This window comes from Erpetoichthys calabaricus, chromosome 4, assembly GCF_900747795.2.
Source record: "Erpetoichthys calabaricus chromosome 4, fErpCal1.3, whole genome shotgun sequence".
In the NCBI taxonomy this organism is placed as follows: Eukaryota; Metazoa; Chordata; class Cladistia; order Polypteriformes; family Polypteridae; genus Erpetoichthys; species Erpetoichthys calabaricus.
The window spans coordinates 225,301,582-225,317,069 of NC_041397.2; the positions used below are offsets into that span (position 1 = coordinate 225,301,582).

General features: G+C 41.2%; 1 protein-coding gene across 3 annotated transcripts in view; it reads left to right on the plus strand.

Moving 5' to 3' along the window:
- Window positions 1–13,989, plus strand: part of elmod1 (ELMO/CED-12 domain containing 1) — a 65,237-nt gene extending 51,248 nt beyond the window's left edge. For all 3 annotated transcript variants that reach the window (XM_051926827.1, XM_051926826.1, XM_028800394.2), the window contains 2 exons: window positions 3,903–4,036; window positions 12,664–13,989. In XM_051926827.1, the coding sequence (XP_051782787.1) occupies window positions 3,903–4,036; window positions 12,664–12,836 (307 nt within the window). In that variant the 3' untranslated portion in view covers window positions 12,837–13,989. The remainder of the gene's footprint in view (window positions 1–3,902; window positions 4,037–12,663) is intronic.
- The last annotated feature ends 1,499 nt before the right edge of the window (window positions 13,990–15,488 follow it).

Genomic DNA, 15,488 nt, shown 5'->3' on the forward strand with positions numbered 1-15,488 from the left:
CATAAAGCATGTACCTAAACCCTTTGAGTCAGATAACTCTCCCATAACCCTAATCTTAACCACAGTGTAACGGGGCATGCGATGGGCATTTTGTGACTGACGTTGTGGGCATTACGTGACGTGCGTCATAGGTATTGCAGGCTGCAGTTACACCCATCGCCAACCATCCCACACTCCTTTAATAAATAAATCCCACCGTCTGCTTTTTATATCACCGCACTACAAGTGATGGGAGTGACATCAAACTGAAGCACCGTAGCCTTGGTAAAAGCGTAATTGGGTAGCCTTGAAGCGCACTTTTGTATTTTTTTAATCTTAATTTTATCTCGTACGTATGGGCTATCACTGTGCGGTTCAGAACTTCCATAGTTATGATGTACAAAAAGTTAAATTAACAATGTAGTGTTATATTGTGTGCTTTTCAGAGATTTAAAGTAAACAAGCCTAGGGTTACTTCAAGAAAACAAAAAAGAGATTAATGTAGTGTTCTTTCTTTAGTGCCTCTTTCGTTTAAAAATGGAAGGATGGGGAATGGAGACTGCTATAGTGTTAAAGTCAATTATAACTGGCCTATTTATTGTGTGCATTTTGTCAGTTACGGCTATTTAAAGCTTCTGTGCCACATCAAAGAAGTACCATTTAGAAAATGTTATAAAATGCAAGGAAAAAACAATAGACCACAAAAAATCCCCTATTTGGCAGTAGCATCAAGCAATTTCAGGAGCCCTGTAGATGAAAAGAGAAGGCAAAGAACAATTACATTTTCCCTTGTCTTGTTAGTGTATTGATAAAGAATAAATAAAATATGTAATATATAGAGGGAACAAAAAAGCATGTTTTTATATAGTGCAATTCTCCAGAAAGAGTGTAGCCTGGAGTGCTGTTTTTGTTTTAAAGTGTTAAAGAACGCTTCAGCTACTATTATACAATAGGACTCAAAGGCTCTCTGTGTCCCTTACCGCTGTTCTTGCCGAGGGGAAAATTGTTCCCTGTTACATGAATTATCTGCTTTATCTGTACCTTTCACAGTGCTTTAAGGTCTACAGCCAAGGAAGCCGTTATTTAAAATTGATTTTGGCAGCCAGAAACATGACTATAGCAGATCCGTCAGCAAAGTGGGAAAGTCAGAGCAGTGAAGGGTATAGCAACTGGCAGGAAGATCCTGGAAAGGAAGAATCAGAGCCCTGCAGAATGAAGGCCATACTGTGGAGAAGTCATAAATAAGTCATTTCCCATCTGAATGAGCATCACTGCTGTTGCTGTTATTTTAGTGTGTGACCGAGAAGGTGACAATTATGATACTACAGTTTGGCCATTTACATATATAGCTAATTTTGTATGCAGCAAAGGTGAGAGGAATATTTTCAGCCACACTGTTCAAAGCTGCCTTCTGACATCAGAAGTATGAGAACTGTTTTTACATTAGCTTGTAATGCTACAAGGTGCATTAAGGAAAATCAAATAATTTTAAAAACTTTATATTTTACCTAGGAAGCCAGGGTGATGCAGTGATAAATCTGTGACCTACATTTTTTCCCAGTGTCTCCACAGCTGTTCATTTGGTGCCAAATTTTCTCTCACATATGTATATGTTATGCTGATTGTTCTCTCTTAAATCTAGATTCTTATGATGTTTCTGTCAGGACCTTGTTTGTGGATTTCAACGACTTTAAAAGCAAGCTAATTAGAATAGTTGTACCGCCAAGTATTTAATGGATTAGTGACTTTCTAACTGAAAAGAAGCAGTTCAGGACAGCTGCTCATTCGGACTATGTTTTACACCCCCCTTGTTATAAATCCATTAGTATTATAAAATTTGCTGTTATGACAATTGTGTCACTAATGGTGATGGTCTCTGCTACTGAGCAAGAATAGATCACCTTGTAGCATAGTGTGCTTGTAATAATCTAGAACTCAACACCATCAACGGTAGGAAGGCTGATTGACTTACAGAGACACCTACCATTGAAATCTGTCCAGGTTGTGTCCATGATTGAGATATTTAAGTTTATGGGGACCACAAATACCATCACTTTGAAACAGGACAAGAAGTTTATCTCCATTATTACTTTAATAATAGTGCGGGCTTCCATCAATAAATGACTTGACTAAGTAAGATTACTGCAGTCTCCACTCACCACAGAAGCCGTTTTTCACCAGATTACTTTCCCCTAACTATAATTACTATTAATGGGCGTGATGTTTTGAACAATTATTAGATACTTATTTCTAACTATGTTACTGTATCTTGTCAGAGATGCCTACTTCTTTCTTGGCCTTTGAAAGGCGACTGAAGCCATCAATTAAAAACTGCACATACCTTAACTTTATTGATGGCTTGTGCTCAAACAGTAAATCAGACAAAGGAAGCCGCACAGCACTTATAAAATCAGTGAAAATCACTGTACCCAGCAGTAGGGATTGTCTTGCTTTCCAAGCTGGCAAACTTTCTTTCTGCCCTTGACAGGATATGGAGCAGTTTTCAGTTCCCTAGCAGTTACATTCACAAGTAACCCCTCCATTTCTTGCTGAATGGCATCAAATACAAAGATCACTTTTAATATAATTTGGGCTTTTTCTTTAGTCACCTACTGATTATTAATCCTGTCTTTACAATGTATAATTAATACATTATTTACTGTTGGTAATAATTTACTTTTCCATACAGTGCACTCAAGCCACTTGATATCTTGGCTGTGTGCTTAGGGTCGTTGTCCTGCTGAAAGATGAACCGTCGCCCCAGTCTGAGGTCAAGAGCGCTCTGGAGCAGGTTTTCATCCAGGATGTCTCTGTACATTGCTGCAGTCATCTTTCCCTTTATCCTGACTAGTCTCCCAGTTCCTGCCGCTGAAAAACATCCCCACAGCATGATGCTGCCACCACCATGCTTTACTGTAGGGATGGCATTGGCCTGGTGATGAGCGGTGCCTGTTTTCCTCCAAATATGACGCTTGGCATTCACACCAAAGAGTTCAATCTTTGTCTCATCAGACCAGAGAATTTTCTTTCTCATGGTCTGAGAGTCCTTCAGGTGCTTTTTTGGCAAACTCCAGGCAGGCTGCCATGTGCCTTTTACTAAGGAGTGGCTTCCGTCTGGCCACTCTACCATACAGGCCTGATTGGTGGATTGCTGCAGAGATAGTTGTCCTTCTGGAAGGTTCTCCTCTCTCCACAGAGGACCTCTGGAGCTCTGACAGAGTGACCATCGGGTTCTTGGTCACCTCCCTGACTAAGGCCCTTCTCCCCCAATCACTCAGTTTAGATGGCCAGCCAGCTCTAGGAAGAGTCCTGGTGGTTTCGAACTTCTCCCACTTATGGATGATGGAGGCCACTGTGCTCATTGGGACCTTCAAAGCAGCAGAAATTTTTCTGTAACCTTCCCCAGATTTGTGCCTCGAGACAATCCTGTCTCGGAGGTCTACAGACAATTCCTTTGACTTCATGCTTGGTTTGTTCTCTGACATGAACTGTCAACTGTGGGACCTTACTGTATATAGACAGGTGTGTGCCTTTCCAAATCATGTCCAATCAACTAAATTTACCACAGGTGGACTCCAATTAAACTGCAGAAACATCTCAAGGATGATCAGGGGAAACAGGATGCACCTGAGCTCAATTTTGAGCTTCATGGCAAAGGCTGTGAATACTTATGTACATGTGCTTTCTCAATTTTTTTATTTTTAATAAATTTGCAAAAAACTTTTTTCACGTTGTCATTATGGGAATTGTGTGTAGAATTCTGAGGAAAAAAATGAATTTAATCCATTTTGGAATAAGGCTGTAACATAACAAAATGTGGAAAAAGTGATGCGCTGTGAATACTTTCCGGATGCACTGTATATAGTGTATGCATGTACTGTATATGTAAGTAATGCCTTCTTATTTGTTTCATATCATTACAGATATTCATTTGCCATTGTTGGAATAAACATAACTGAATTGGCCTACTCTTTACTTGTAAGTGGCGCACTAAAGACACACTTGTACAATGTTGCACCTGAAGCCCCAGTGCTGGCACACTTTCAACAGACATTCTGTAAGTATTTCTTAAAGACAGATCAAATATGTTAAGTGTTTGTTCTGCTTTATGTAGTGTTTGTGTAACAGGTTGATAGCTTGTTGTTAATCAGTCAAGTCTTACTTCAAAAAGATATTCAAATCAAATGGAAGTATCTTGGTAAATAGAGGATACATAAATAAAATTGCAGTTTACCATACATTATGACTAACAAACCAAAATCATACTGTAATGAGCAGCAACACGGTGGTGCAGTAATTAGTGCATATTCATTGTTTGTGTGAAGTTTGCCATGTTGTCTGTATATCTGAATGAATTTATCCCTTTGGTATTCTGATTTTCTTTTCACATAACTAAATATGTGTGTTAGCTAAAATGTTGGTTGCTAAATTGATCTTGCATTGGTGTCGTTGACATGAAATACTGCTAAAGCATGCTCTGTTCACCTGTGTCAATGAATTACATTAAGGGAGTTTGAGAATGTTTGGCTAGAATATGTTATGTTACCATAACATGAAAAAATATCACATTCCAGCATTGCATTTTAATACAGAATACATTGTAAGCAGCAGGTATATATGTTGTAAACTACAGGGGGTGCTCTCAAGCAAGCCCCAAACCTTAATGAACACACAGATACTAACAAAATCCAAGTAAAAAGTTGATTTGTCAAGGTTAAACAGTGTAGCAGTTGAGGCTCGTGTCCACCTCTCGAACCCTCAGGTACCACTCTGATGACCAGGTGAAAGTATAATAATAATAACTTTTTATTTTGTTATTATAATGTGCACAAAGCACCCTCCACTCCACACTCATATAAACACAATACACTATTCTCTATAACCAATCCTCCACTCCCAGACACGTCGCCACCCTACCTCCCAGCTCAGCTCGGTGTTCTGGGCTTCCCAGAGTCCTTTTATAGCCCCTGACCCGGAAGTGGCTCCAAGCCAAACCCACAAGTCCGTTTTCCTTCCGGGTCAGGGCAAACAGTCCTTTTCTTCATCCCGGGAGCACATCGCTTCTTCCAGTCACGTGACTGAGATGCACTCCCGGGTTATAGGGCATGCCAGAGCCCACTAGCCCTCCTACAGCGACTCCTGGCGGCCCCCAAGGTATCCAGCAGGGCTGTGTCACAACACTACAAAGTCCATGAGGCCCTGCTGGAACTCGGGGCACAAATATGCTGTCCGGAGGGCTCCTCCTAGCGGCCTGGGGGTGACGACCGGAGTCCATAGCCGGTCGTCTGTCACAACAGGTTAACATTTAACATAGGATAAATAAAAGGAGTTAACCACAATACATAACAAAATTAACCTCACTCACGTATATCCCCCACTTGCAGTTTTTTGTCCACCATTAGCTCTTCAATTGTGTCTTGTCCTGGACTTTGTCTTTCCATGTTCCAGGTGAGCCATGGCCCCACTACTGTATATTCCAAGCATGCCTGGCTAATGGTAGAAGGTCCCTTTAGAAGAGCAGCGCAAGCCTACTTCCAGGATCATTGCAAATTCACTATCTAGTGGTTCCAAGTCATCTCTCATTCTCTTAGGAGAAATGCAGCCATCTTTTTAAAGAACCAAGCGCCTGTGTATCTGGTTGGAGAATGTAGACCGGAGGACTAAGCTTTGCCTTTACTAACCTACCGGAGACAAGACTTCCTCCAACTCCCGGAGTGCTGTTTGGTTTCCTGTCCGGGCAGGGGTTTGGATCAGCTGTTGGCCATGTGTGTGTGTGTATATATATATATATATATATATATATATATATATATATATATATATATATATATACACTGTTTATTTTTCTTTTGTGCACACAGTACAAAGAAAGTGCCCAAATCACCACAATACTGCTCTGTCCTTTCTTCCTCCTTCTGTCAGCCACCTCCACTCCTCTCTTGCAAGCTCCGTCTACTGCCACCCGACTCCGGCTGCCCAAATGGAGTGAGGCGGCCCTTTTATTCCACCCCAGATGTGCTCCAGGTGCTCCATGATGGTCTTCCGGTAGCACTTCCTAGTGTGGCGGAAGTGCTGTTGTCTTTGGCTCATGAACCATCCAGGTGCCCCCTGGTGGCAGCCATGGACCCCAACAGGGCTGAGCTTCCCAACTCGTATCCATGGTCCTGATGGAATCCACAGGGGCTGCCCCCTTGCGTCCAGGGGAATATATTGCCCCCACTCCTGGACCCTGGTCGTCTGCCACAATATTACTTATAAAATTTCGTTGTAATGAGATTCTGTATTTGTAGCTATAGTGCTTTCTTTAACTTGCGTCTAGGCATCTGCAATCATTTCAATAGCTTCTTTTGCGTTAATTTTAATCTTCTCCTGTCTACGAGTTATGCTGACGAGAATTTTTCTCAGTATTTCCTTGCGATAATACACTTTCAGGGTGCGAATGATGCCCAAATCCAATGGCTGAAGTGCTGCTGTGCAATTGGGTGGGAGGAATTCAGCGCAAACATTATCTAAATGTGGAATCCTGTTGTGGGCAGCACAGTTATCAATCAGAAGCCGAATCATCCTTTTCTTCTTCTTCATATTGTGAGGTTTCTGAACTCTTTTGGAATCCTCAGCCAACAGGAACGTCACGCTGAAGTGCGTCCCGAAGCCTGATTTCCGCGTCTGTGGAAGATTGTTTGCCTGTTGCCAGGGGGAGGGCAACCACAGGCTCACAAAACTGCAGTGAAGCACCACAGAAGCAAATCCTAAAAGATCGGGGTCGCGCTATAAGTCCCTGTCTTACACCCCAAAACACGAGGCTGAGTCTCAGTACTTTAGCAAAACCAGCTTTATTCAGCTTGAAACAGGAACAGCATGGTTATTTATTGTAGCGGGATCTACCCCTCTCTTATACACAGACACACCAGTCAGGCAGGGTCGTGGCCAGGTTAATGGCCAAGTAATCCTGTTCTCTGCACTACCCATCAAGTTTGCTTTGGCGGAGAGACGCAGCAGATCTGTGAGCCTGTGGTGATCGCACTTCAGGACACTCTTCGGCATGTTGTCCAGTTGGAGGAGGACCCAAGAGATTCATTTTCTTGAATGAATGGCACATTAATAGGAATGTTTCTTGAACGAGCATCACTGAATCACATAAAAACTGCTTTTTCGATGTCTTCAAATGCAGCAGTTCGTATACGTTTGCAACTCGAGATTTTTCTTCTTTTTTTTCTCGGTCTTTCAAGAAAGTTGACAGTGTCGATGGCGAAATTCCGAATTTACTGGCAACGTCTTTTTTCTTTTTGTCACAATCAAGAGCTGCAAAAATTTAGTTTTTTTTTTTCCTAATATGAACTGTATCGTTTTTTAGTGTCTGCCATTTCTATAGGAGGGTGACAATGAGTTCAATTCCAATGGATGTTTTTCAAATGTTGACGAGCAATAAGCAAAAGGTATCACTAGCTAAGTTTCCATCCAGTTTTTTGCGACGTTTTGTTATCGACAAACAGAATATACGTAAAAAAATGTGCGAAATTTGCTGTCTCCAGCATGTTTCCATCCAACTGGCTTTTTATCGATAAAATGGTGTGCGTGATGACGTCATCCCCCCCAAAACGAACTGTCGCATAACTTTTGTTGTATCGCGAAAAAAATCTGCCCTTGAGCCGTTTCCATACATAATTTTGTGTATGTCGCAAATTATCTACCTTTTGTTTTCCACGTTACACCCCCTCCACTAAACAAAGAAACAAAGAAATAGAGAGATTATTCAGACAGTTTTTTGAAATTTGCCAGCTTACTGTTATTTCAGTTTCACAAATAATTGGAATTGTACATAATATCCGAAGACGACAGCAGAATGAAGCAGTTGCTTGTCTGATAGCCCTAGAAGAAAGTACCCCAGTGCGACGAAACCCACAGGTATGGGAGAGACGACGGAATAAGACCTTCTGGGAGGAGGTGGTGGAGAGACACTTAACAGAAAATCTCTGGCTGCAACATTTTATAATGACACGGCCGACGTTTGACATGTTATGTGGATTCATCAGTCCTGATGTTGCGCCCATCACAGGTTGCCACCGACCACCGGTTCCAACCCAAAAGCGGATTGCCATCGCCCTTTACAAGCTGGCAACCTGCGCCGAGTATAGAGTAGTTGGAGAAACTTTCGGGGTTAGTAAAACTACCGTCCATCGATGTGTATATGCTGTGTGCACCGCTATTAAAGAAAAATTAATGCGGCGTTATATCAGACTTCCGACTGTAGCGGAGGCCAATGAAACTGCATACCGCAATTCCTTGGTGCATCTTGTGCCACAGATTTACGGTGCGCTGGATGGCACGCATGTGCCTATTCTTCCCCCGACGGAAGGCTACCGCGATTACATTAATCGCAAAGGGTGGCCATCTATTGTTCTCCAGGCCCTTGTTGATGACAGGTGCATGATACGAGACATTTGCGTTGGCACTCCTGGAAGTGCCCATGATGCAGCTGTGTTTGCAGCATCGGATCTGTACAGGTGAGCCTACCTTTCAACATCCCTTCACAGTGCGATAACAACTGAATTAACCTGCTTCCCTTAAGGTTTTTAATTAAAACTGAAATTTGAATTAATACAAAATAACGACGTTTAATCAAAAAAAAACTCTCTTCATCAGACCATGCGAACCGCTCCGCCATTCTCGTTTTGATTGCACGTGATGAAAATGTGACACATTTATTTGCGTTAAAGCCCTTTTTTCCGACAAAAACGGTTTCCAATGTAGTTTTTGCGACATCTGAAGTATTGATATGGAATTTATGCGCTAAAGTTAAACGGAAAAATATTATGTCGACATGTACAACATTTTATCGATAATTAGCATTTCCATCAGCTATATCGGTAAAAAATTTGAAGCGCTAAATATTTTTTCGCAAAAACTCCTTGGATGGAAACCTGGCTACTGAAAACCACAGAAAACAAAAACAGCAAAAAAAAAAAATAGTACAAGGAAAGTTCGAAGAAAGACATTTTTTTTACAATGTTTCTGTTTGGGGATCATTGTGCACAACTGAGCTGTGACCACAGAACTAACTGCTGTGTAGATGATTCATTCAGGCATATTAAGGTCTTTTGGGCACTTCATTGTAATGAAAGTATCTGCTGAGTGTACTTCGTAGTAACAAGATAACAAGATTTCTATAGACTCGTGTCATATGGGAAACTGTTGGGACCATAAAAATTCTTTGTTGTAAAGCTATTCATTGTAACGGAATTTTGGTGGTGCAGTGGGTTGCGCTGCTGCCTCGCAGTTGGGAGACCTGGGGACCTGGGTTCACTTCCCAGGTCCTCCCTGCGTGGAGTTTGCATGTTCTCCCTGTGTCTGCGTGGGTTTCCTCCCACAGTCCAAAGACATGCAGGTTAGGTGGATTGGCGATTCTAAATTGGCCCTAGTGTGTGCTTGGTGTGTGGGTGTGTTTGTGTGTGTCCAGCGGTGGGTTGGTACCCTGCCCGGGATTGGTTCCTGCCTTGTGCCTTGTGTTGGCTGGGATTGGCTCCAGCAGACCCGTGTTCAGATTCAGTGGGTTGGAAAATGGATGGATGTAACGGAATTTTACCTGTGTATATCTTGTCACGCTTGGGTCACAGATTTGCACAGAGACGCAGGAGGTTGTAGAAAAGAAAGGAACTTTATTCAGAACACTGCAAACAAACATTTGTCTCTTTTCAAAAGTTTAAACGTGCTCCTCCATAACAAGTCAGAGATGACAGTTTCCCCAGGAGGAGAAAATGTCTGAGAGAGAGATAAGGAGAAGCAAGCAATCAGTTTAACAAACTGAGAGAAGCCCGTGCAGGCTTTTTAAGAGGGTGGAATACCGCGCGAGAGGCATATTACGCGACAGAGCCGGCTAGAGGGGAAAGGAGGAATGTGAAGGTAAACTGTCTAAGTTTCTTAGGGGTTTTCCCAGGGGCGTCTGTAACTTCTGGGGGTGCGATCAGCTTCACAGCTCACAATATATATATATATATATATACACACATATATGTATGCATGTATATGCCAAACATATCCTGAAAGCTAGATGCAAGAATGTTTTACTTTGTGTCTGTAGAAGTATACTTTGAAAAGTCTGACAAAAAATTTAATGATTTATGACAACAGGGTTGTCATTCTTCATAAAAATCTTTGTTATTCTGTAACTGTAATTTTTGCCTGGAAAACAGATACGAAGTCTGCCAACCTTAATACAGTTTGGCATGCAGTCTGTGGTCTGTAGACCTTGGCTTCTAGAAGAGGCAGCTAGCTGATGTCTAAATTTAACACTTTCACAGACTTTTATAAGGCAGTGGTTAAAACTTGGTAATTTTTGCCATTGAGTAAAATTGGGAAAATTGTTGCAATTAAACTGTAATGTTATAAAACAATTGATCAGACAAGTTTAAAAAAGAATAATTCCCCATGACATATGCACTCACACTACACAAACACAAGATGAGGGTTTTTCAGTTATATTTTCTATTACCTGGCGTTAAGTATCAGAAAACTCACATGAACTGCAATTTTTCTTTGCAGATTTTTTAAAAGTTTGCTTATATTGAGGGCGGCACGGTGGCGCAGTGGGTAGCGCTGCTGCCTCGCAGTTGGGAGACCTGGGGACCTGGGTTCGCTTCTCGGGTCCTCCCTGCATGGAGTTTGCATGTTCTCCCCGTGTCTGCGTGGGTTTCCTCCGGGCGCTCCGGTTTCCTCCCACAGTCCAAAGACATGCTGGTTAGGTGGATTGGCGATTCTAAATTGGCCCTAGTGTGTGCTTGGTGTGTGGGTGTGTTTGTGTGTGTCCTGCGGTGGGTTGGCACCCTGCCCGGGATTGGTTCCCTGCCTTGTGCCCTGTGTTGGCTGGGATTGGCTCCAGCAGACCCCCGTGACCCTGTGTTCGGATTCAGCGGGTTGGAAAATGGATGGATGGATGGATGGATGCTTATATTGAAATGCAAGGTTGTTGTTGCAACAATGCCCAAGCAGACCACTTAACAAGATTATATACTAATAATAAAACATTTTTATTTTATTTGGGCTGGTAATTAAAGTTTACTCACATATTGCACTAATTAGTTTAGGTACACTGAGACTGGAGCTTGGAGCATGTTTCTAAAAATCAGGAGGCACACAGAGAAAATTCAATTTATCAGCCTTTATACCTCAGCAAATGATTGCTATTGATATGATGGGTAAATGCCTTTGGTATGATGATGATGAGATTGTTAGTGGGGCCTTGATTTTTATTAGTGTTCTCCATACTGTCCAAATTGATTAATCTAATTCAGAGTCACAGGAGACCTGGCCTTGCAGGACTGGATGCCATGCAGGAAGCATCTACAAACAGGGAATCAGTTCACCAGAGGGTATCATTTGAAATGGCCAAATAGCCTAACCTTCATTTCTTTGGAGAGAAAAACCTGGCACACACCCTATACAGACATTGTGATAACATGTAGCTGCCACATAGACAATGCCTAGGCACAAAATTCAAGCAAAAGTTGATGAGACAACTAGGCAGGGTTGATAATCACTATTACTTTTCCAGCAATAATGTTTCATATAAGATAATTATTCTTCAGAGAACCTAGTGACTAATGAAATGATGAGTGTGTAAGATGTGCATTGCCTTTTAGTCTAGCAGAAACTAGACTTAGATCATTACATTTTTATTGTATTTTTTATTTTTTAGGGCAATTGTTTGGTTAAAACTTACACAGCATTTAATACTACTTTTTTCACAATCAGACAAGTGTGTAGATGTTGAGATGAGAAATTTTGCACTTTGAGTCAATATCTGTGCATTTTTTGTTTTTATGTTTTGCTGTGGTATGCATTTGAATTTCCTCTTGGGGATTATAAAACTATATTCAATCTAATGTAAATAACTTGTATATCAGTGATGGCATTAGGATTTTCGCTTTTTCAAACTGCTTTGATGTCTGTGCAAAATCTGTACACAATGCACTTTATGAAACGCACACTGAGCAACATCTTCATAAAAATCTTTGAGGATTTTCCATGCTGCATTTGAACATTTGAGTGTAAATGGTGGTCTTTAGGTATTGACAGCAGCACTGCAGCTCTTCTCAACAGCATGACAACAGTATGGTTTGTTTGGACTGCTTGATATCTGAACTGGATTGTAAAATGTCATGACCTACAGCAACTGGCAAGCTGCCGTGAAACTATTGACAGATTGCTGGTAGGGGGAGTCAGTGTAATGTAGAAGGCAGGGTACTGGACTTTCAGAGACTAGCTTTAGGGTTCAAAGCCACTACTGCCTGACTGTCTGACCTTGACAAAGTCACTTAACCTACCTGTGCTCCAACATTTTTATATTTAATTGATTTTAAACATAATCTGAAAAAAGGAATTCATCCCAATGAGAAAACCAGTCGGTTCAGAGTCCTCCAAGCACTGTGCTGGCTCCATCACGGTTGTATTTAGAAATCATAGTGACATTTTGAAGAGTACCTGCTCATTCAAGTGGATGAAGTGAAAGATATGCAGCGAGTTCTCTTGTTCAGGTTTTTGTACCTCTGTTTTATGTTCATACAGGGGATGCCAGCTGGAAACGGCTGCATGGCCAATGAATAAAATCAATCTTAGCATTTGTTTGCAGACAGTAATCAACAATAGATTGACTTGTTTAATTTAAGCATCTCTTTTTATTTGGCGCAGGTTACCTCATGCAGGAATTTCACACATTTTGGATGGAAGAAGATCCATGCGATATCATGGAGTTCAATAGAGTGCGCAGCAAGTTTCATAAGCGGATCCTGAAACAGCTGCGGAACCCCGACACAGCTCTCTGTCCACACTTCTCAGCTTCGGATCATTTGATCAATCTGTAGCTGCTCTCTTGAGCCATTCACTCAAGCACCACTTGTCTTGTTGCACATTTATTTGGACCACTATGACTGTCACGTTGAACATGCAGCCTTGATGTTCACCAGCACATTAAATGGCCATGGCGAATGTATGCATGCCATCAATTCATGTCATGTGACAGCTGTGTTTGAACCCTCTCTCATTCACCACATGCAGTCACTGACATTGATGTTTCATTACATATCAGTTTTGTTTTTTTTTCTGAGAGAGGGTGTGAAGACTGACCAGTTACTTGAAATGTTGCTGCAAGCCTGCAGTGCTACTATACTCAAACTTACTGTATATGTTTTTATATTTTTATAATCATTTTCCATACCATCATCATTTTTAATGGTGGGTTGGGGAGGGTGGGGCAAGTGTTGTAAATAATTTAACTATAAAGCTGTGTATAGTCTTTTAAAGCCCTTAAAATTCTTACAGTTGCACAACCATATAGGTGTAGAAATTGAGATATTTGCTACTTTCATTCATTTTGAAAATGCCTCAGGATGCATGTAATAAATTATCAAAAGCGAGTTCACAATAATGTTTAAATATTTCTCTTTTCTTATATAATATTAGTATGTAAAGCTTGCTGTAATAGTGTTGTGCTGCAAGCTGTAGTACGCAAAGCTCTAGTAACTGCTAGATGTTTATTTTCTATCTGAATGCTCTTTCTGAATTATTTATTTTGTTACATGATGCTTGCTTATTAATGGTAACTATCCATCGGTTATATACTTAATGCATTCCCTTTGAGACATATTATCCACTGCCATTAAACAGCTTTGATTTCATATATTTCATTAGTGATAAGGTATGTGCAGCTATTTTCAAGTGTGCAGGAGTAGAGGACTTTGTTCTAGAGTGCAATAATGTAGACCTGGGTAACCTGAAGAGGCCGTCCAGGGGTAAACAAAAACAACAACCTTAGCAGACACACTGAAGCTGGGTTAGTAAATGCTTAAGTCCATCAGCCTCTCAGTGCAGTGTATAATGTGGTATATGCCTCCAGTGTGTCGCAACAGTTTAGCTTAGTCCACTGTGTAATGTGAAAAGGCTTACTGTATTCTTTAAGAAGGATGTTTTTTCTTTGTTTATTAAGATTCACAAAATAAACATCCAAACACTTGAGAAGGGGCATGTGACTTTTTTTCCCTTATATTAGAGTTCATAAATTACTGGATTAACAGCACCACTAAGCATTCATTCAGAGAGACACTTGATGTCACTGGCAAGAAATCACATAGGGTCTTACCTCTCTCCATTTGATATTCTCACGTGGAGATGCTGGCTGCATACCCAAGGCATTTGAGTAAGTAACATGGAGCTTCTCAGGCTGAACAGTAGGACAACTCTGCCGTTCAGCTGATCATGCAGACATTTTGACTTCTACGCAGGTATCTGGGAGACTATCATATTGCACAGGAGCAGGCTTTCACCTTCCATTAAACTTGTTTTCTATCCAAAGAAAGGAATAGCAGAAATTCTTCATTTTACTAAATGCCTGAAAATGTGATATCTGCATTAGGAAGCTGCCACTTTTATGAATTCAAAGATCCCTTAACTTTTATCTTAAATGGTGTAGTGTACAGAAAAGGAAATGAATGGTTGGACCAAAGCAAGAAAACTTGGAAAGATATTTAGCAAGTACCTGAAAAGGATGCAGTGTGATGGGTGTATAGCCCAAGTTATAAGGCAGGAGGTAAGTGAGAGAAGTAAAGTTAATGTGAATTAGCCTTTGTTGTATCACTTCAAATTCCCTGGTAAGTTTAACATATATTTTTGCTTCCTTGATTTTATTTTGAACATTGCAAAATGCTGCTCATCTACCAATGTTTATTTTACATAGTGACACAGTGGTGGAAGTTAATGCTGCCCAGCATGTTCTCTCAGTACATTTTTCTCCACTTGTTCTTTGCATGTTAGCTTAACTGGCAAATGTAATATGGCCCACTGCACGCCACTGTGTCCTGAGATGGACTGACAAATCAACTCAGGTTTGTTCTTTCCTTGTATCCTATGCTGAAAAGTAAGGTTCCAACCATACTATTGAAATAGTTTTGATAACGGATAGTTGGATGGATGGATTTTTCAATGACTGAACAATTAGTTTGTGTATTTAGTAGTTACAAAGATTATAATCTGCTGTAGTGCAGCACAGAAGCACAGTGGTTTCTGCTGCTCCTTCACAGATCCCTAGTCAATGATTTAAATCCCACACCTGAGCATGGCCTGTGTAGAGTTTACACATTCTTCCCATATCTGTTTCTTCCCACATCCCCAAAGACATACTGGTTTGGGTAATTTGCTTATTTATTTATTTTAATTACTGATTTATCTGACACCTTTATTCAAGGCAACTTACAACATCCATCCATTTTCCAACCCGCTGAATCCGAACACAGGGTCACGGAGGTCTGCTGAAGCCAATCCCAGCCAACACAGGGCACAAGGCAGGAACCAATCCCGGGCAGGGTGCCAACCCACCGCAGGACACACACAAACACACCCACACACCAAGCACACACTAGGGCCAATTTAGAATCGCCAATCCACCTAACCTGCATGTCTTTGGACTGTGGGAGGAAACCGGAGCACCCGGAGGAAACCACGCAGACACGGGGAGAACATGC